The sequence below is a fragment of the Pithys albifrons genome, chromosome 28 (assembly GCF_047495875.1).
Source record: "Pithys albifrons albifrons isolate INPA30051 chromosome 28, PitAlb_v1, whole genome shotgun sequence".
In the NCBI taxonomy this organism is placed as follows: domain Eukaryota; kingdom Metazoa; phylum Chordata; class Aves; order Passeriformes; family Thamnophilidae; genus Pithys; species Pithys albifrons.
Window position 1 is genome coordinate 2,039,406 of NC_092485.1, and position 21,854 is coordinate 2,061,259.

Sequence of the window (21,854 nt, forward strand, 5' to 3'; positions counted from 1 at the left end):
TTACAGAAAGTTGTGCTCTGTCCTGTGAGATGGCCTTATTTTTACAGTAGCTGTGCTTGCTCACAAAACAGCTGGTGCTGTGCAGCCATTGATCCTGTGAGTGAGTACACACAGTGCTGCAGCTCCTGTCAGAGAATCGTGGAATCATTTAGGTTGGAAAAACCCTCTTGAGATCATGGAGTCCAACCATTAACCCAGCACTGCCAATCCCACCACTAAACCATGTCCCCAAGTGCCACATTCACATATATTTTAAGTCCCTCCAGAGATGGTGTTTCCATCACTGCCCTGGACAGCCTGTGCCAGGGCTGGACAACCCTTTTGGTGCAGAAAATTTCCTCAGTACCCAACCTAAACCTTCCCTGGTGCAACTTGAGGCCATTCCCTCTCCTCCTATCCCTGTTTCTGGAGCAGAGTCCGACCCCTCCTGGCTCCCTGCTCCTATCAGGGATTTGCAGAGAGAGAGAGAGAAGGTCCCCCCTGAGCCTCCTTTTCTCCAGGCTGAGGCCCCCCAGCTCCCTCAGCTGCTCCTGGTGCTCCAGACCCTTGCCCAGTTCCATTCCCTTCTCTGGATGTGCTCCAGACCCTTGCCCAGTTCCATTCCCTTCTCTGGACATGCTCCACCCCCTCAATATGTGTCTTGTCCTGACCCCAGGATTTGAGGTGTGGCCTCAGCAGTGCCCAGCACAGGGGGACAATCACTGCCCTGGTCCTACTGGACACACTATTGCTGGTCCAGGCCAGGATGCCCTTTTGCCTTGCCCACCTGGGCACACCTGGGCTCATGATTAGCCTTGGCCCTTCTAATTTCAGCCCTGCATGACCTCATGACATCCTCATAGTTACTCCTGATTTGCCTGCCCTTCTTCCTCCTTTTCATGGCCTGCTCCTGCAGCTTTAAATTTCCCTTCTTGAGGAGTGTCCAGCCTTCCAGGGCTCCTTGGCAGGGGAAAAGAAAACAGTCTTTTGCTAGTCAGTAGTGCTAAATGTGGGATGTGAGCATTTGTCTGCTGAGCTGTGTGTGTGTGAGTCCCACCCCGACCCCACAGTCACTCCCACCTGGCTCTGCTGGAACGTGCTGTCCCTTTGTGTGAGCCAGAGGGGTGCAGAGCAGCTGACTGACTGGCTGGCTGTGCTTCCAGGATACCCCACCTGCAAGGAGAAGGTGAAGAGGAGGCCTGGTGGCCGCTCCGAGGTGATCTACAACTACGTGCAGCGGCCGTTCATCCAGATGTCCTGGGAGAAGGAAGAGGGCAAGAGCCGGCACGTGGATTTCCAGTGTGTTCGGAGCAAATCCCTCACAAACCTGGTCACGGTGGGGGATGATGTCTCAGAGGACCACGAGGTTATAATGCACCACCCCCCCCAGGTGGATGAACTGGACAGGCTGAACGCTCCCTTCTCCCAGATGGTCGTTAATGATCTTCCTGATTAGAGGTGGAGAATCCTGCTGGATGTGGGAACATCTCAGCGCAGTTTCGTCCCAAGGGATGGGACACAGACTCCTGCAAGGTGCTGTATCCTCCTTCCTTGTCATATTACAAGCATGTTAATAAAGAGCCACACTCCATAGTCTTAATTGTGCAATCAAAAGCAACATCTCCTCAGACTAAAAGGAAATGATGCTGTTTGTTTCTACTACAAAGGCTTCTGGATCGGTGGGTGCTGAATATTTTATCTCAACTTCTACAAGAAGAGCACAATTATGTAGAAACATCTTGTTTGACATGAGAGAGGAAATTCTGGGCCTGTCAAGACAAAGCTTTCCTTTACCATTAGGCACTTAGCTTTGCTTTTGTGAGAATCGGTTACAGAGGAGTGAACATCAAAGCAGGACAGATGATACTCTTTCATCAACCAGCAGAAATGTAGCACAGTTGTGACAGCAAAATCCTGAGCATGGAGGAATCTGCTTGCACTGCCACCTGGCTTTGGATCCAGCATGGTGTACTGTCCTAGGGAAGGATGAACCAGGTTCCATAGGAAGCATATGCCTCTTCACAGGAATTTCCCATACACGCTTCTCCATGAGATGGAATCGTTGTTTTTAGGGATGTTTTCTGTTAAGTTCAGTAAAACAAGTAGATCGTGCTGAAGGAAAATCCTACAGAGACTGAAGCTGATATTTTACCAACCAAGTAAATCTGTTTAGTAGGCAAATAGATGTGAAGCTTTCTAGAGGTGACTGTGCATGTTACAGACTTTCAGTTGTCTCCTCCATTCCCTGCTAAGACAAAGCCAATGGAGGAGCTCCCAGCACAAACAGTACCTGAGTAAAATCCTTGGTCTCATCACCCTTAGTCAGAATTCCTGTAGACTCTCCAAGGAACTCTCTGCTATTGCAGCTTTAAAAGGCCAGCTGCTTTTTTTCCCCAGTTTGGAACTGCCTGGACCATTCTGTTGTCAGGCAGGTAAGAAATGCCAGTAGTAACCCAGCCCTCAGGAGAGAAAAATACACACACCTGGGAACAACTCTGTGGTTGCTCTGAGTGTCGTATCCTCATCTGTGTAAGGCTGGGGGAATTTTGGGTTCAGGGCCAGCAAAGCTGTGACTGTGAGAACAGACACACTCCAGGCTGGTTTAGCTCAGATAAACTGGAGCTTGCTGGTCCAGTTCCTGCAGCAGGAGTTTCCTGTAGGAATTCTCTGTAGGACTTCCCTACAGGAGTTCCCTCCAGGCTGGCTTAACCCCTGCTGGGCACACAGTGAGTTCAGCCCTGCCCCAGCTGAGCTGAGGGCACCCAAAACAGGGCAGCCTCCCAAAGCCATCCCTGCTGATGGCTGTGGAAGGCTTTATATTGGAGTATTTAAACATGGGGCTGGTGCAAAGAAAAGCTCAAACCCTTCAAGGGAGAGATGGGCAGGGCTCCTGCAGAGCTGTTCAGGTCAGTGCTGCTCTTGGAGTGGTGTTGAAACCTGGACCATTCGGGCACTGAGTTACCTGGTCAGACTTGGCAAAGTAGAGGTCAGTATTAGTCTGCCCCTCTAAAGTTTAATCCTTTATTACCAGGACTGCATCATTAAGGAAAAGAGTATTATTCTCCCTCTGACTGCCAAGTGGATTTATTGACCAGTGAAGTCACTGCTGTTTGCTGCTGAGGGAGGTTGTGGGTTTCGGTGTAACATGACAAGATCAAGCAAAAATCTTGAGTTAGAATAAGTACAGACATCTATTTCTGATATGTTCAGTTCCCATTTGTGTGGGTCCAGGTTTCTTTTTCTGTTCTTAGCTTCTTTCCCACATGCAGCAAATAGATCTCTTCTTCTTTTTATAAGTGCCTGTGGGAAGATTTCAGGTCCCAGGGGTTCAGATGCACAAGTTCCACCTGAGTACTTTTGAAAACTCCTCCCTGTGTGTCATGGGTCAGTACAAGAAGTGTCCTTCAGTGCCTGCACAGAGCTGGGGTGATGTGCAGGCACTCCCACTGTTGCTCCAGATGAAATTTCTATTTTTGTAGTAGAGAGAGGAAGACACACGGACCGTGAACCCTCCACCAGGGGCCAGACCAAACCCATCCCAGCCTTGGTGATGAGCCCTTCCCTCAGGACAGGCAGAAGCACTGGTGAGCCTGTGTGTGCCCAGCAGGGGTGGAGGTTCCCCCCAGGCCCTGTGATTATGTTTTTCAGTGTGTATTTATTTTTACAGCAGTGTCAGTTTGAATTATTTGAGTATTGGTATTGCCCAGCTGAGTTGGAGCTTACACAAGTTCTGCTCCAAGGACTGAAGTGTGTGTGGTGTTGAAAGCTCCTCCTCAGGACTCTGCCAAGGCATCAGGTGCTGAGAACTGGACCTTGATGGCACCTTTTGGGATCTGACAGCAAAGTACCAGGAGCAGCCAAACCAAATCCCACCGTGTGTGTCCCTGAGCCCCAGGTCAGCTCAGCCTCTTGAAGGATTCAGTTTATTGGAAACAGTGGCCACAGGTTAAAGGCTGTCCCTGCCTGCAGGAGCTCGTGGTGCCCTGTGCAACCAACTGGACCTTCAGCATGGGATGGAGAGATCCAGCTCCCAGAATTTCCATGCAGTTTTTGCCAGTGTAGTTGATTGGCTTTACCAAGTAATTAAAGATGAATGTTGGATTTTAATTTTTGTTAGTACAGTGAATTCCACTGGAACACTGACTCAAAGAAGTGTTTGCTTTTCCTCCTCTCATGGTCACCCTCTTCAGGTACAAGGTCAATTCTTGTCTTACTCTAGATGTACTGAAGTGTTCCCTGTGCTGTGTATGAGCTCCAGATGTATGGTTTCTGTATTAAAATATAAATTATATGTGGTTTGTTTGACTCTTTTAAAAAACTGTTTTAAATGTGGAGTGAAAGAATGGGCTGGGGATGGAGGGGGTAGAAGGTTTTGTGTCCCTGCATCATAAAGGAACTCTGGCTTGTGATCCCAAAGTCTCAGGAGTAGTTTGGCACCAGACACAGCCTGGTAGATTTGGCAGGGACCAACTGCAGAGAAGTGTGACCACCTTTTGTGCTGAGAGGACCTCAGAGTTATTTCAGCTCCTCACAACTCATTGCAGGGATGTTCTAAAGGCAGCACAGCCCTGAGGCAACAATCCCTGACCCACAAACTGCAGCCTCAGTACTTTCAGTCAGTGCTGTGAAAGGTCCTCTCCTCTTCTACCTACTTGTCTTTGGGAGAAAACAGCTTTGGAGCAGGTCTGGCTTTGATTTCCACCTTCAGCCTTGGATGGACTTCCAGGGTTTCCTTGATGAAGTTTGGGAAAGGTGTTAAGAGTTTGAAAAATATGGGATTTGTGTGGAGACCTCAAGAGCCCCTTCCAGTACCTGAAGGGACTACAAGGAAGGTGGAGAAGGGACTGTTACTCAGGAACTGGAGTGAGAGGACAAGGGGCAGGATTAGATGGGATATTGGGAAGGAATCCTTCCCTGTGAGGGTGGGCAGGCCCTGGCACAGGTTCCCAGAGAAGCTGTGGCTGCCCCATCCCTGGGAGTGTCCAAGGCCAGGTTGGATAAACTTGGAGCAACCTGGGCTGGTGTGAGGTGTCCCTGCCCGTGGCAGGGGTGGGACTGGATCTCTGAAGTCCCTTCCAACCCAAACCATTCCACAATTCCAGTTTGTAAAACACAACATGCCAGCAGCAGTGTGTGTACTAACAGGGGTTTATTTACACAAGACAATGAGATCTATCCATAAAAAGTTGACTACACCTGCCAAATTTTACAGTGCAATTTTGGAACAGCTTTTAAATATTTACAGAACACTTTTTCAACTTGGAGGTTAAGGCAGAGTCAGGGCACAGTGATAAGAAACACTTAGTGCAGCTTCGTGCTGGGCAGGATACAGAGATGAACTGGCAGCACAAGGTGTCCAGATCCATTGGGAATTCAGGTTGGGATTACTCCTACAAATCCAGCAACTGCAGGTTAATAAAAAAGAGCTAAAGATACAAACGACCTCAAAGCACAAGCAGCTAAGGAAAATGTTTGGCTACCATGGGAGATGGAAAAATCCAAAATCCTTACTGAATTATGGATCCTGGGAAGGACATACTGTAGGACACACTTTTTTTCCCTAATGTTGGTGAAAAACTGGAGTAAGAAACAGGCTTGCAATGCTCCTGGGATACAGAACCTACCACTGAGGGTGTGTCCAAGAGGACTGGGTTCAAACATCCAACTTCTGCTGGAAGACAACAGGAATGAGGTACCCAACTGCTCCTTGTGCCTTGGAAAAACCACCTCGAGCTCACAGTGACCTGAGGGGTCACACTTCAAACACAGCACTAAAAATGCACAAAACTCAGCACTAGAGAGTTGGTTTTTTCACAGCAAGTCATCACAACTTGTAATTGTTTAGCTTCTTTGGTATTTATAAATAAAAACGCTGGTCCCTTTCAGTAAAGGGCTACAAATGCAGCTACTATCTCAAAATCATTTGTTGCTAATCCACAGCAGCTTTAAAGGAGTTTGATTTTTGTTTTTATCTCCTTTTAAGGCAGTACCTAAGCTGTTAGGAATTGAAAAAAATCGTTTTATATTAATTCAAATGGTTTATAAGGCAACATTTTTTCAAATGGCTGGAAGAAACTGCAGGAGAAGTTGGTATCAGTCCTTCACACAAAGTCCAGAGGGAGCAGAAGGTGATCTTGGGGACGAGTTGGTAAAAACCTGATCCTGTAAGTCATTCCTTCCATTAGCCCTTAATCATCCCAGTGAGCCCTGCTGACCACAGGGACCCTGGGATCACTTCTAATTAAGGCTCTTTTGCTTGTCAGCCTGGTAGGATCCAGCTGGTACCCAAACTGCTTATGGCAAAGTCATTAAAGTCGTGGGACAGGTACAAAAAGCACAGGGGGTGAGGAGGGAGAGGACACAAGGAGTTATGTACAGTACTGGCAATCCCCCCTCAGTCCTTCAGGATGGCACTCAAACACATGTAGGTAAAAATTCCCTAAAAGCACCTATTTTTTTTTAAAAAAAGTTCCACTACAAACCCATTTTGTTTCATTTCCTAATCTACAAAGTCAGGACTAACCAGCCCTGGAAGCCTTTTTTTCCTGTGAAACATCACTCAAGCTTTGTCTTGTCTGTACTCTGGAGTTTAGTGTTCAGCACCAAGAGAAGTCTGCAGGAATCCAAGACAGTTCAAACTGAGACATGCTTTTAGAAACCTCAAAAACTTGTCATTTTTAGCAATCTGATTGCAAATTACAGACTGGAAGCCCAAAGGGCTAATGCCACCTGCCCCTGGAAGTGCAGAGTTAACTACAAAATGGGCACAATGGGGAGTTTGGGGGTAGAAAAAGGAATTAGGAAAAGCTCAACTGAGGCAGAACTCTCCTTCCCAAAATGCTGTCGTGTTCCCAGAGAGGCTCAGGCAAGGAAAGGCACTTTGGGGGCTCTCCTGGGGAGAAGCTGATCAGAAATTTTATAAATTACAGCAGGCAACAATCTAAGAGTGGACACGGTGCATTCCACTGCCCCAAAGTGCCCCCAGTCTGTGGAAGATTCCAAGGACAGATGGTTCAGCCAGGACAGCAAGAGCAGCTCTGCAAGGGAACACCAGGCAGGCCTCCATCAGCAACACTCTGATCCTGTTCTGCTCCAAACCAAGAGCAAAAAGGCCAGGGATGATGATTTTTTTGTCTTCAAACCACTGAAGATGCAGCAGAGCTCAGAGGTGGCCAAGAGGTGGCACCAGCCAGCCAAGGCAGCCTCTGCACAGCTTCCCCTCCAAGCAGCAGGTGGAAGGAATTTCCCTCCCTCTCTGCTCCGATTCCAGATGCACAGTGTGACCAGCTGGAGTTTATTATCTGTGGTGTTTACAGATCCACCCTGTCATACAGTAACCAAACACTCGCAGCAGGAAATGGCCCATTTCTCCTCTCTATAGGAAAGGAAAAGCGTTGCACAATTTTTGAATTTAGAAAAGTATTAAATGGCTTGAGGGGTCACTTAGTACCAAAAGTAAAGTGCACCAGGACTGGAGGCCACTGTGACAGAGCTGAGAAATGCTACTGAGAGGCTTCCAGGGAGTATTATAAAAACTGCACTACAAACTAAGGTTAAGGCAAGGTGAGTTGTGTCCTTCTGCTCCACAGTTTCCTGGAGAGTTGTCTGTCTCAGGCTTTAATTATTGCTTTGTTGCTGGAGTCCTCAGCCAGTGGGCAAACAGTGCTGGCAGAATTGGCAGAGTGAGTTTGTCACTTACTGCAGGACTGGCAAACAATCCTGTAGAATCCCAGGCTTTGCAATGCCAAAGGGAAGGCTCCCATCTCCTGATGGACTGTACAATCTGGCAAAGGATTTACAAAGAAAATCTCTTGCTCCTGAAGCAGCCCAAGGTGCTGGCAGCAGAGATGATGCAAACATCATGTGGAATTTAAAAAAAAAAAATCCTTAGTAACAACCAGGTGTGTAACAAAGTCTTCTCCAAGAGTTGATAGCCCTCAAGTTTTCTTTTAAAAAAGAAAAAAAAAAAAAAGAGTTCTTTTATGGGTAGAAACCCAAAGTCCAGCAACAGAATTCCACGGCTCAGAAGTCCCAGGTAAAGCTGTTACTTCCCTCCTTTCATGTAGGACGGGATTGCTCCTCGGGCTGTCAGGCCCTCGAAACGCTTGTAGGTGTAATTGATAAAAACCCAGTCCTTGTTCTTGTAGTCAGTCTCTGGGTGGTTGCTTGTTGCCACTGGGAAAACATAGAAGGAATAAAATTACCCTTTGGAGAGTGCAAAGTTTATTTTCATACGAAACACTGGATCTGGAATAGGGCAGGAAAAAATATAAACCCAGGACTCTGCTTTGTGCTTCAACCCCAGGGAAGAACTGCTGGAACACAGGACACAGCCCAACGATTTGAAGCTAAAAGAGGGGAGATTCAGACACATTTTCTACAGTGTGGGCTGTGAAACACTTGCACAGGTTGTCCCAGAGAGGTGGTGGATGTCCCAGTCCTTGGGAATGTCCAAGGCCAGGTTGGATGGGGCTTGAAGCAACCTGGGCTGGTGGGAGAATCACAGAATGGATTGGGTTGGAAAAGACCTCCGAGATCATCAAGTCCAACCCTTGATCCAACCCCACTGTGATCACCAGCCCAGGGCACTGAGTTTTATTGCACAGGAAGTTCAAGTATTACACTGAGTGCCCTGGGCTGGTGATCACAGTGGGGTTGGATCAAGACAAGGTGGATTCTCACTCAGGGCCACATCCACAGAATCACAGAATCGATTGGATTGGAAAAGACCTCCCAGATCATCAAGTCCAACCCTTGGGCCAACTCCAGTCCCTTTACCAGATCATGGCACTCAGTGCCACGGCCAAGCTCAGCTGAAAAACCCCCAGGGATGGGGAATCCACCCCCTCTCTGGGCAGCCCATTCCAATGCCTGAGCACTCTCTCTGCAAACAATTTTTTCCTGCTCTCCAACTTCAATTTCCCCTGGCAGAGCTTGAGCCCATCGTGCCCCCTTGTCCTATTGCTGAGTGCCTGGGAGAAGAGACCAACCCCCAGCTGGCCAGAACTTCCCTTCAGGGAGTTCCAGACAGTGCTGAGGTCACCTCTGAGCCTCCTCTTCTCCAGGCTGAACACCCCCAGCTCCCTCAGCCTCTCCCCACAGCACTTGTGCTCCAGTCCCTTCTCCAGCCTGTGAGATGAGCTTTAAGGTCCCTTCCAGCCCAAACCATTCTGGAATTCTGTATTTAAACTCATGGAGCAGATGTGTGACTATGTTGTGCTCCTTTAGAGATTTACACCAAAACATCCCCTTCTGTCCCACCCTTCCCTTCCCCTGCTCCAGTGTCAGCTGTGCCAGAGGAACCTGCCAGTGACAAGGGGAACATGCAGGGCTGGGCTCAGGTCCTGCTGAGATCTGAACCTGCAGACCTTGAGGAGCTTTGCTGCCTCAGAGATGCCCTTTCTCAGATAACTCCCCAATCATTTCCATCCTGCATCTCCTGGAATTTAATTCCAGCTTGCACACCCTGCCAAGCTATTTGGTCATGATAAAAGGAAATCAGCATCTACTAAGATCCTTTCTCTGATTAACAGGAAAGATGATTTCACTGGAAAAGGATTGTTTACATGCAGAATCAAACAATCATTTACCTGTTGGTTTAAGGATATCAGATTCTGGAAATTCATCAAAGTTTGAGGTATCATCAATGCTTTTAATTTCTATGGAAATTGCAGCAGGTCTCTCTCTGCCAAGAGGAGCAAATGAAGTGTTAAGATTTCAAAGGCAAAAGGATTCAGCCACTTTTCCTTTTTTAACAGGGTCAAGACTGAAGGTGCCTAAATCTCAGCAAGCTTCAGGCAGGGAACAAAATACTCTCACCCACACCTGGATATGATAAATTCCAGTCAGCTGCTGACCAGGACTGGCCTGGACAGTCCCTGGAGAAAAGCAGCTTCCTTTTCTGCAAAGCATCTTACCTGATGTGCTCCCAATCAACCCCTTCAAAGAATGGGTTACTCTTTATTTCCTCCACACCAGATGCACCAATTCTGTGCTCCCATTCACAGCAAAATCTGGGATGGAAGGAAGAATGAAAATGAAGGGAGAATGAAAATGAAAGCATTCCATCCAGAAATGGAACAGCTTTCTGGACTGATACTGCTACAGTTTCTTAACATATAAATGGAGCAGACTAAGAACTCCCACAGCAAAACCAACACACAAAGTTATGCTCAGGAATGTCGTGTCCAATGCCACAGTTAAGATGTCCTGTCCCTTCACAACAGGATAATGTGGCCTTTCTGTCTCAGGACAGGGCAGAGCAGGAGAACATAGAAAGCCTAAAATTACAGACCTTTATATTTCTGTCCTGAGAACAGACAGTGATTGGACATACAAATGAGTCAGCAAGCACTGGGATACATTTGTATGTTCAGTGCATACAATGGCAAAATAATTCCTCTTGTAAGAAGCCAGCTCTGACAAAAGGATTCATGTTGATTCCATGAGAAGCTTGCAGGCAAAATAAGGAGCAGAAACATTTTGCCAGAGCAGTCAGGGAACAACTAAATGACCTGAGAGACAAAAGTATTTGACGAGGGAGTTCAGCATTTGATGCATGTGCACAACAGTTTGTAGCATCAGGGTTTTGCCACGTGAAATAAGCCATGAGAGGTACAGAACAGTCAGCAAGACAAGAAAATCACTGCTATATAAACTGGCAAACCACGTGGCTGGCACCTTAAAATAAGATCCTTTGCTTTATCAGAGATGGGAACCTCTGGAGGAAACGTCAGGGTCTCTTTCCAGTTCATCACCTTCTTGTAGGTCTCTTGAGGAGTCTCAGAACAGAATGGTGGGTAACCTGAAGAGAAAGAAAAATACAGTCTTGGAGAAAGCAAAATTAGTTTCTGAAGTCTGCAATGTGCTGGTCAGAACTCACCTCACAGACCAGGGAAGGAGTAGATGCTCTGAGCACATAAACAGGTTGCCCAGAGCTGTGGCTGTCCCTGGGAGATCCCTGGGAGTGTCCCAGGCCAAGTTGGACAGGGCTTGGAGCAACCTGGGCTGGTGGGAGGTGTCCCTGCCCATGGCAGGGAGTGGGACAAGATGGGCTTTAAGGTCTCTCCCAACCCAAACCAGTCTGGAATTCCATGATTCCATGAAACACAGCTGAGATACTCCCCAATCCCTGTGTCCAACCCCTGCTCTGCCCGTTCCTTACCGATCAACATCTCATACATGATGACCCCCAGGGACCACCAGTCACAGAGCTTGTTGTAGCCAGTCTGCATGAAAACTTCAGGAGCAATGTAATCTGGAGTTCCCACAGTAGAAAAAGCCTGGAACAAACACCATCAGTTATGCACCTTTAAGGAAAACTGCTTGACATGGAAGTGGGGACTTGCACACCTCTGGTTATTTTAAGGAAGACACCACCAAATTGTCTTTGAGATCCTTTAATAAAACTGTGTAAAGCTTTATAGAGACAAAATCAACATGTTCATGTGCAGGTGTCTTAAAATACCATCAGGATTGTGGGGAGAGGCACCACTGTCCATACACACCCTGGAATGGGCCAGCAGCCCTTTGTTAGATTGGCAGTGGCAAGAACTGTTAGTTTTGGCTTGGAGGAATCAAATATCCATGTAAATAATTCTGGCAGTGCCATCTCAGGCACACGTGTCACCAGCTGTTCAGCAGATGGATGAAGGACAAATTAGGAGTCATTCCTCTTTATTTTTTTTTAAAAAAAAAGAATCTTTTCCTTCCAGGATTGTTCAGAACTCTGGAATGCATGAACCCCTTCCATGTAAACCCACGTGCCTTTTGGATGCAGCACCTCAGCAGGAACATTCCCAGCCAGGTGGGACCTACTTACCAACTGTCGGCGGTTCCTCTTCCAAGTCTCTGCTTTCCTTTTGGAATTCATGTTCTGAAAAGCTAAAAGAGATTCAGGATCTGTGACTCAATCCTAATGGTCACCCAATAGATATTTTTACCCCCAAACTGTTACATTAAAGATCTCATTTAAGACAAGTGTCAATACCCTAAACCTAAACCTACCAGCAACCTCCAAACCTGTGTAATACTGACAGCTTATCAAGCCTTTCATTATTAAGCCACATTTTCAGGGTTTATTTAAATCCATTATCCAAGTTATTCCCCGTGAGAAAACTCCTGAATACTCAAAGAGACTCCTCACTCATTAATTTAAGTCCCACTGGAGATCCAGCCACCATCTTTTCATTCCAGGTTATTGCACAACAGAGTCTGTTTCACAGATAAACTTCTGGAAGTGAAGATGGGTTTGGACATTAAAATAACTGAAATTATTTTTATTTTAAATAAAATCAAAATGACACCCCAAGATGTAGTTTGATTATTAAACCCCCCACTGCAGCTTTTTACCCTCACACCAAATGAGTTATGTCAGGCATTGAGAGCAACCACCCAGACACCCTTTGGAGCCAAAGAACTTACTGAAGTCACTGGGAAGACTGTGGTTCAAGTTCCTATAAAATTCTGTCCTGTGAGCTTTCTTCAGTCCAGTACACAGACCAAAGTCTGAGAGTTTCACGTGGCCCTAGGAATGAACAAACCAAACCAAAATACAGAACCAATCTAAGACATCATCAGAGCAAATCACAGAATCAGCAAGGCTGGAGGAGAACCCAGCACCACCCTCATCCCCTAAAACTGTGTTCCCAGGGGCCTCTTGAACACTTCCAGAGACAGTGACTCCACCACTTCCCTGGGCAACTTATTCCAATGCCTGATCACATTTTCCAGGAAAGAATCTTTTCTAATATCTAATCTGCCCCTCCCCTGGCACAGCTTGAGGTCCTTCCCTCTCCTCCTGTCCCTGTTCCCTGGAGCAGAGCCCAACCCCCCCCAGATCCCCCATCCTGGCAGGGATTGCAGAGCCAGAAGGTCCCCCCTGAGCCTCCTTTTCTCCAGGCTGAGCCCCCCCAGCTCCCCCTGCTGCTCCAGCCCCTTCCCAGCTTCATTTCCTTCCCTGGACACACTCCAGCCCCTCCAGGTTCTCTGCATTCCTTGTTTTAGCCTAACACTGATGTGTACATGGAATGAAGCTATTGATGCTTTCATCACTCCACAGAGAGAGCCCTTCAAGAAACCTGTGCTCCTGTGAGCTCCCCATCCCTTCAGGGTGGAAGGAAACATCTCCAGAGGCAGCTGCAGCCCCTGGGCTGTGAACTGACCCCAAGAGAAACACCTGAAATTCAGTGATTGGATCTCTCCTGGTGCATAACATGACCCCACTAAGTGTAATTTTTAGAAGTGTATCTAAAATATACATCCTTTCCAAAGTCCTAAATTTATCTACACCTATAGGTAAACAACTGAATTGGACAAACTTCCCAGACAAGCTGTGGCTGCCCCATCCCTGAAGTGTCCAAAGCCATGCTGGACAAGGCTTGGAGCAACCTGGGATAGTGGGAGGTGTCCCTGCCCATGGCAGGGGTGGAACTGAATCTCTAAGGTCCCTTCCAACTCAAACCAGTCTGGAATCCTGATTCTATTAATTGCATCAGTAATTTCAACCTGGTAGTGGGAAAGTAATTATTTATGGCTGGCTAATTTTTCCAAGCAAGCTTGATTTTAGGGATACTTGGAGAGACCAACAGGAGGATACTGAGACAATCAGGATTTCTGCAAACTGTCTGCAATAACCAGGAACAGCTCCTGATCCTGAGGGAGAGCCCATCTCCATCGTCAGTCTGGAACAGCCACATCCTTCATGTCTGATGGCACCATCTCCCCCCAGGCTGGCAAGGGGGAGTGGAACAGATGTGAGAGCAAAAGGAAACAGCTTTGTCTGCATGGGGAGAACTGAAACTGCAGCTGAAATAGCCAAAAATAGCTTAAACAGCTGTCAGAGCTCGAGGTCTGAGTATAGCTGGGGTGGAAGGGAGGCCTTTCCTGGCTTGGGTTTTTCCCAGGATTGTGGTAGATACACCCTCAAAGCCGCTAAAAAAGAAGCACCATCTTCTTTCACAACCCTCAACACGAGTTCAGGTCAATACTAAAGATCCCAAGGCCTGTTTATCCTCCCCAGGCAGTGGCCAGTGCACACCTTGCTGTCCAGGAGGAGGTTGTCTGGCTTTATATCCCGATGGATGAAGCCCAGCTGGTGGATGGAATCGATGGCCAGCACCGTCTCGGCGATGTAGAACTGCGTCTCCTCCTCTGTCAGAGTGTCCTTCTTCATCAACAGTGTCATCATGTCACCTGGAAACCCCCCAGAGGTGACCACACAGGCTCCACTCTCATTTAAGGCATTAATTAACAGTCCATCGGATAGTCCAGGTTGTTATGAGGGGAGAATTGGGATCTTCTGGCCAGTGTCCCATGGGAACTTCTCCCCCTGCAGCCTCACTGTCCCACCACCACTTGGAATTTTCAATAAGGAAAATCAGATTTGGGGGTTTATCAGTCCATGTGGTTATGAGGAAAGAAATGGACCTTGTAAGACATTTATAGAAAAAAAAGCTATTTCTGCTGCACTCAGCTAAACCCAACAGATTAGAGAATCCAAACCTGGTCATGTGGTGGTTCCACTGACAGCCAAGGACTAAATGAATATTTAAGCCAAGTTTAAACACCTGCAGCTCAAACCCAAGCAGGAAACCTCGAGTTTGCCCCAAACATCTCAGTACCCCAAAAAATCAGAAACCTTTACAAATATTTGTACCCAAAGGCTACATTTGACAAGAAGAAATTACCAACCCCAACCAACAGGAAAGCGGCCTTTGGATTCCAGTTACCTCCAGGCAGGAACTCCATGATCAGGTAGAGGTTTAGCTTATCCTGGAAACTGTAGAACATCTTGACCACCCACAGGCTGTCAGCCTCCACCAGGATGTCCCTCTCTGCACGGATATGGCCAACCTGGACACACACAGGCCCTGGGTTAGTTTTATTAGAAGAGTTTATTGCACAGGAAGTTCAAGTATTACACTGGAAAGCATCAAATATTGAGAAGACAAAAGCCAAACTTCTGCACAGGGGCAGAGACACCATCAGAACTTCAACATAGGGTGGATTATACACATGAATTTTATATCTAATATATTACACCTATTATAAATTGTAAAAATGCTATACACAAAAATAACCATTGGATCTCTTCTTGAAAATACACACAGAGCTTCACCCCAGTGCTGAACAAGAAGTGATTGTCTCAGACCATTATATTCCCAGAAGTGCTAAAGGAAAACCTTAAAAATGTGAAATGCTGCTGCTTTCTGTGTCTCTCAGTCTGAATTCCAGCAGCTGTATCACTTTAACATATATATCTCATCCCATAAGTCAGAAATGCAGGAAAACACTGACCTTGAAGCCTACACTGAATCATTTGCACAAGTTTGTGTTGAAAGACCCACTGGAGACAAGTCCTTATAAATTCAGAGGTTTTTCTGACTTATCTCCTTCATAAAAAAGGAGGGGGAAAAAAGCCTCACAATTTTTTTAGCTTCTAAAGCTAAACCAGAGATGCCTGTTCCTCCTCTGCACATCCCAGTGACCTCCCAGAGCCACCAAGTGCTGCTCAGGGGGGTGATTTACCTGCTCCTTCTCAAGCATATCAGCCTTTCTCAGTATCTTCATGGCATAGACGTGCCCCGTGTCCTTCTTCTGCACCAGCCGCACCTGGGGGCACACCCAGAGAGGGGTCACACCCAGCACCACCAGCACAACCCTGGGGGTCCAGCCCTTGGTTTCCACTCACTGAAAACATCAGATGATAAATCCCAAAAGCCACAGCAGTGGCAAAATGTCCTGTTGGCTCGAAGGGATCCAATAATTGTAACACTGAGCAATTCACACCTAAAGGCCACCAGGAGAGACCCTCCAGCTCTCCCCAAGTCCAGCCCCAGGAGTTCAGCACTAAAACCCACCCCAAACCTGCCCACCAAGTCCTTTCCAACATCATTCAGGTTCCTCTAAAGCACAGGATGTTTTAAACCAGCACTGATGAGGTAAAAAGATGCAGGTGACTGTTTAGCCAAAAATCAGTCTCTGGTTGTTACATTTGCCTTTTGCTTGTATAAACTCAGCAAGTCTTTAACAAACACCAGAGCCAGTTAAAACCTCATTTTTTCTTGGACTCACCTCTCCAAATGCTCCTCTGCCTATTACTTTTAAAGACTCAAAGTCCTCCAATCCAAGCCTTGTCCTCTTCAGGCGAAGAAACTCCGTTTCCTTTTGTGCATGGGCTGATCTCCTGATTCTTTTCTAGAATTTAAGAAGCCCCAGTGAGAATTCTGCAGGTGGGTTCCATAGGGATCACAGCAATCCCAAGGAAAGATCCCAGATCTCCATTTAGAAAAGAAAATTACTTGTATTTAAGCATTAAGATAATTAATATTCATTACCTCTTCATCTTTCAAGCCTTCTTCTTCCATCATTTGTTCCAGTTTCTTTTGTCTAAAGCAGAGACAAATTAGAGAAATAAAGGTTGAATCATTAACCTTGTTTTTTAATCAAATCAAAAAAATAAAAGTTGAATCATTAACGTTGTTCCTTAATCACATGGACAGATCCACCACCTCTGGTCTTTGCAGGTAAATAACAAGTGTATTATGTGCAAAGGAGACTCAGACAGATTATTCTGAAGAATCTACTAACCAAATTTACAATTCCAGCCTTGTCCTCTCTAATTTTAATAATCTAAACCTGCCTTGAGTTTCACAGCTGTACATTTTTGTTGTACACAAACCCAAACTGAGCAGATCTGGGTTCAATTCTTGTCTCTCTCTGACAGCTGGACAAGTCACTTCAGGCCAGGGCCATAATAAATATTTATACACCAAAGTCTCACCTATTCCAGGGGGAACTGGCTGTTTAAACACATTTAAAATTTTTCTGCATCTCTAACTCATCATATGCAAGAGGAGAAAAGTTACTTTTGATTTCCCAATACCTGAGATACTCAAAATATTTGGGAAGAGGAAATGTGTCTGTACATGTTCTCCTCTTTAAAGAATTCAGAATATTTACAGCCTTAGTCCCAAGGGGTTATTTGGGAGAAAGAAAGAAGGAAGCAAGAGCTCAGAAGGGGAATGGCTTCAGGGGACACTGGCAATGATTTTCCTCTGGGAATTTTTTTCTAATGCCAAACATATTTACATGGGATTGGTGGTTTGGGGTTTTATTGTCTACCATAACAAATGGACTAAAAAATTCCTTCTCTTTCTGCAAGTCACCCTTTGCAAGATCCTGTTCCTGTCTCCTGTGCAGCTGCTGCAAAGTGATAACATTTGGGGTTATCACTTCACATTTAAAGTGCTTTGGCCTCGTTCAGGAACCCACTGAACCCTCTCCAGTCATCCCAGTCCACTCACACCAGTGACTCCAGTAGCAAAGCACAGAACTAAAGAGCTCAGCAGGACAAGGTGATGCCAGAATTGCCCCAAATATCCTTAACAGGCCAAATCTGCACATCAGGGTATGGTGTCAACACCATTTAAACTCCAAATTGCACAACCACAGACAGCTGTTGTTACAAAAAACATGTAACATAAAGTCCAGTCTGTTTGTTCAAAGTCTTGGTCCTAAACAGGAAAAGAAAACAAACATTTTGGGGAGTAGATAATAGTGCCCGTAATAAATAAATACATCTAAAAAAGCAAGAGCTGTGCAAAGAGAAAGAAAGGAACAAAATCAGTGATATTTTCTGTCTGAATTAAACCTTAATCTCCCCTAATATGAAGCTTTGAAGAAAACACCTCTGCAAGCTGGGATTTATTTCTGAATTGCTGCCTGATTCCTGCAGCTCCTGCAGTGAGTTGGCATTCCTTGCTCTGGGAGCTTTGATGGCTTTGGCAGCAAGGCCAAAAGTCAACCAACACTGAACCATTTTCCAAATTCTGGTTACAGACTCCATGGCAAGTTGGGAGAACAGCAGAAGTCCCAGAGCCACAGCTTGAGGGTATTCTGCAAATCAGGAGGTTCCAGCCAAAGGAAAGTCACACAGGTCAGTCCAATCCCACATTATGTTGGAGTGATGGATTGAAAGAGGTGCCACAGGTTCAGGCAGCACTGAGGGACTCCTCACAGCAACCCCTCCTCATCCCTAGGATTGTCTTCCTGTAGGACCTGCCCATGGATCAGGGCAATCCCAGCCCAGACACAGGCTGGGCAGTGGAGGGACTGAGAGAAGCCTCTGGGAAAAGGACTCAAGGGTGTTGGTGGATGAAAGGCTGGACATGACCTAGTCCAGAAAACCCTTGTGGGCTGGGCTGATCCCACAGTGTGGGCAGAAGGGCAGGGTGGATTCTGCCCCTCTGCCCAACTCAGGTGAGACCCCCCTGCAGAGCTGCTCCAGCCCTGGGTCCAACATCAGAAGGACGTGGAGCTGCTGGAGAGAATCCAGAGGAGGCCACAGAGATGCTCCAAGAGCTGGAGCCCTCTCTGCTCTGGGACAGGCTGGGAGAGCTGGGGGAGCTCACCTGGAGAAGAGAAGGCTCCAGGGAGACCTGAGAGCCCTTGCAGGGCCTAAAGGGGTCCCAGGAGAGCTGGAGAGGGACTGGGGACAAAGGATGGAGGGGCAGGACACAGGGAATGGCTTCCCAGTGCCAGAGGGCAGGATTAGATGGGATATTGGGAAGGAATTCTTCCCTGTGAGGGTTGGCAGGCCCTGGCACAGGTTGCCCAGAGAAGCTGTGGCTGCCCCATCCCTGCAAGTGTCCAAGGCCAGGCTGGACAGGGCTTGGAGCAACCTGGGCTGGTGGAAGGTGTCCCTGCCCATGGCAGGGGTGGAACAAGCTGAGCTTTAACTTCCCTTCTAACCCAACCCATCCTGTGACTTTATGATTTTTGCTTTGGCTCAAGAAAGTTAAATGCAGTTTATATAAATTTTGGCTCTTAGCCTGTTTGGGAAGGAAACAAGAAAGATCTTTACCTCATCTCTCTCTCCTCGTGCTGGGCAATGAGGTTGCTGTAGAAGTTTTCCAATGTCACCTTTGTCATTGTGACTCTCTCCTTGGTGTGATTGCTCATGGATGAGCAGGGAGTGGGGCCTGTCATGGCCATGGCTGCTGGGAGGGAAAAAGGGAGGGAAAATTAAACATTATAAATGCCAAATAACCTTCCAACAAGAGCTGCAGTCAATTAAGTGAGGCTGAATCACAGAGTTCAGGCTTTAACAACAAATACCATCAGTAACTACGTAGGAAAAAGTCTTACAAAATAAAAGGTACAAGTCAAACTTCCTGTTTTGAACATATTTGATCTGAAAATAAGAGGGAAGGAAACTTAAGAAACATGGTGCCTCAAAAACCACAATATCAGCCAGTACTGCACATGTTTATTGTTCCCAATACATTCTAACTTTAGGAAATGTTCAAACTTCAGGAATATCACACTGAAACACCTAATCCAGAAGTTCCTCTTCCTACAACCCCTGCAGAAGTAACTCCTTCATTGCCTGCTGGCTCTTCTGCTGTGGAATTCATCAAAATCCTCAAAGTCATCCCAAACAGAGAGCAACTGAGGAAGGAACAAAAAAGGCATTTAGTTGCCTCTAAGCACTTTTCCTACATATTTTCACCCAGTAATTTGGCCAAATCCAGAGGATCACTGCCTTTGAACACGTTGCAGTTTAAAAAATACCCAGAAAACCAAACCCTAATGTGAGTATCCCACATATTTATTTCCGAGAAAAATAATTATTTTCATATCTTCATTTCTGTTTCTGAGAACCCAATATGTAAATACTGGGGTGTGCCACTTCCAACTGGCAGCAGTTTCAGGGCATATCTGACAACCCAACTCTACTTCCTAAAATGCATTCAAAACAAAGATTTCAAGTGTACAACTACCCCTTAACCAGGTTCTCCTGAGCATCACGTAACTCACAGTGAGTAACAGAGTTTTGCAACTATTACTAGAAGTTGCAGACAAATATAGGTGAGACACTTCCCCTCTGAACAACTCTGGGTGCTGCCAACGAGCTCTGAGTGACTCTTTCTGTTCACTTTTTGCAGCTGTTTATGAGGTGTCACCGCTGGGCCCCTGCAAACCACCTCCTTTACAGACACCAGCTCCCTGTGTGCTGCCTTTGCAGGGTCCTCCTGGAACAGGAGTGGGGAAGGAGCTCCAAATGGATGATTTCTGGGATGGAACTGTGTCTTTGTGTGAGGTGAGACTGTGGCTTTGTGGAGGAGCAGCTCTGAGTGACACCACGAAAATGGAGGGTCACATTCTTCACACACTCCCAGAGATGGGGTGTCACATCCTGAAGAGATGGGGCTGTTAAACCCTACAGAGATGGGGGTGTTACACCCTCAGAGACGGGGCCATTACACCCCTGGAGATGGGTCTATTACACCCCTGGAGATGGGCTGTTACACCCTACAGAAAAGGGCTGTTACACCCTAGAGATGGGGCTGTTACACCATGCAGAGATGGGGCTGTTTCACCCCCAGAAATGGGGCTGTTGCACCCCCAGAGATGGGGTATTACACCCTACAGAAATCGGCTGTTAAATCCCCAGAGATGGGGCTGTTACACCCCCAGAGATGGGGCTGTTGCACCCCCAGAGATGGGGTATTACACCCTACAGAAAAAGGCTGTTACACCCCCGGAGATGGGGTGTCACACCCTGCAGATGGGATTGTCACACCCTACGGATGGGATTGTCACACCTGTGGCTCTAAGCAGGAGGTGTGACAGCCATGAGCGGTTCTCACTTCCTCGAGATCAAACCAGGAAAACCATCTGATAGAAGAGGGTGCGGGGAGGGGGGAAAGGGGAGGAAAACAAAAGCATTGGTGTCAAACCACCTGTTGGTGTTCGCGGCCCCTTCCATGGGGTTGGGCGCTCAGAGCCCACGGACCCCACGGGGTCCGCATCCCCCGCGGCCGGAGAGACCACCGGGGGCGGCGGCTCCGCGGCCCGACGGGCCCGGCAGCATCTCCGGCAGCGGACAAAGGGGGACCAAGCCCCTCAGACCAAGGGGAGGGGGGAACCCGCTGCCGAGGAGACCCCGGCCCGCAGCACCCCCGCTGCCAGCCCCGCCGGGCGTGGGGGCTCTGGGGGAGCCGCACCCGCTGCGTTCCCCCCGCAGCGGCGACGGGCACGGGGACAGGAGCGAGGGATGGGGAGGGCGAGGAGGGGCATCAGTGCTGGGGGTCCGGGGTGGGGCATCTGTGCTGGGGGTTCGGGAGGGGAGTCCAGCATTAGGGATCTGTGCTGGGGGTTCGGGATGGGCGCTCTGTGCTGGGGTTCGGGATGGGAGTCCGGGATGCGGAGCAGCAGGCGTGGGGCGGTACCAGGAGGGAGCGGCTTACCGGGACCCCCGGGAGGGGAGAGCTGGAGGCGAGGCGGGGCCCGGCGGGGCGGCTCGGGGAGGCGGGTGGGGGGCACCGGGCGGACCGGGGGCACCGCCGCCCCCCGCTCCGACGGCGACCCGGCCGGGACAGTCGGCCCAGGCACCGCTCCGGCAGCGCAGGCGCCCCGAGCCCGGCCCGCCCCGTCGGGCGGGACCAGCCACGCACCGACCGCCCCCGCCCGCAGCGCCTGCGCCGGGGGCGCCCCCGGGACGGGGGCGGGATGGGGGACAGGGGCGGGGTATCAGGGCTGAGGATCTGGGATGGGGGTCCGGAATGGGGGACAGGGATGGGGGGTCGGGATGAGGGATCTGGGGTGGGGGGCCGGGATGGGAGTCCGGGTTGAGGGATCTGTACTGGGGGTTCAGGATGAGGGATCTGTACTGGGGATCAGGATGGGGGATCTGTACTGCGGATCAGGATGGGGGATCTGTACTGGGGGGTCAGGAAGGGGGATCTGTGCGGGGGGGGGGCCGAGATGGGAGTCTGTAATGAGGGATCTGTGCTGAGGGGTCGAGATGGGGGATCTGTACTGGGGGTCTGGGCTGAGAATCCGGGATGGGAGTCGGGATGACAGATCTG

The 21,854-nt window shown here is 48.2% G+C and overlaps 2 protein-coding genes across 7 annotated transcripts in view; one reads left to right on the plus strand and one right to left on the minus strand.

Moving 5' to 3' along the window:
• KCTD20 (potassium channel tetramerization domain containing 20) overlaps positions 1-4,270 on the plus strand; it is a 31,142-nt gene extending 26,872 nt beyond the window's left edge. For all 5 annotated transcript variants that reach the window (XM_071578555.1, XM_071578556.1, XM_071578557.1 and 2 more), the window contains one exon: positions 1,143-4,270. In XM_071578555.1, coding sequence (XP_071434656.1) covers positions 1,143-1,435 — 293 coding nt within the window. In that variant the 3' untranslated portion in view covers positions 1,436-4,270. The remainder of the gene's footprint in view (positions 1-1,142) is intronic.
• An 839-nt stretch (positions 4,271-5,109) lies between these two features.
• STK38 (serine/threonine kinase 38) lies at positions 5,110-21,412 on the minus strand. Of its 2 annotated transcripts, none has more exons than XM_071578745.1 (14): positions 21,234-21,412; positions 18,845-18,980; positions 16,317-16,368; positions 16,054-16,176; positions 15,508-15,591; positions 14,709-14,832; positions 14,018-14,172; positions 12,403-12,505; positions 11,801-11,862; positions 11,144-11,261; positions 10,660-10,783; positions 9,897-9,992; positions 9,570-9,664; positions 5,110-8,154 (listed from the first exon to the last, which is right to left on the minus strand). In XM_071578745.1, exons 2-14 carry the CDS (start codon positions 18,973-18,975, stop codon positions 8,024-8,026), a joined length of 1,398 nt encoding a protein of 465 aa, XP_071434846.1. In that variant the 5' UTR covers positions 18,976-18,980; positions 21,234-21,412; the 3' UTR covers positions 5,110-8,023. The 2 variants fall into 2 exon arrangements, with proteins under 2 accessions (XP_071434846.1, XP_071434845.1); XM_071578744.1 differs by having other exon boundaries at positions 18,845-18,977; positions 21,234-21,312.
• Positions 21,413-21,854: the final 442 nt, after the last annotated feature.

What these genes read in the sequence shown, in the direction of transcription:
- STK38 (XM_071578745.1), bottom strand. Translation starts at nt 18,975, where the DNA reads ATGGCCATGACAGGCCCCACTCCCTGCTCATCCATGAGCAATCACACC. An exon ending in CACGAGGAGAGAGAGATGAG is followed by an intron (nt 16,369 to 18,844) that starts GTAAAGATCTTT and finishes TCTCTGCTTTAG; the next exon opens with ACAAAAGAAACTGGAACAAA. An exon ending in ACCTCCTCCTGGACAGCAAG is followed by an intron (nt 12,506 to 14,017) that starts GTGTGCACTGGC and finishes GTTCATTCCTAG; the next exon opens with GGCCACGTGAAACTCTCAGA.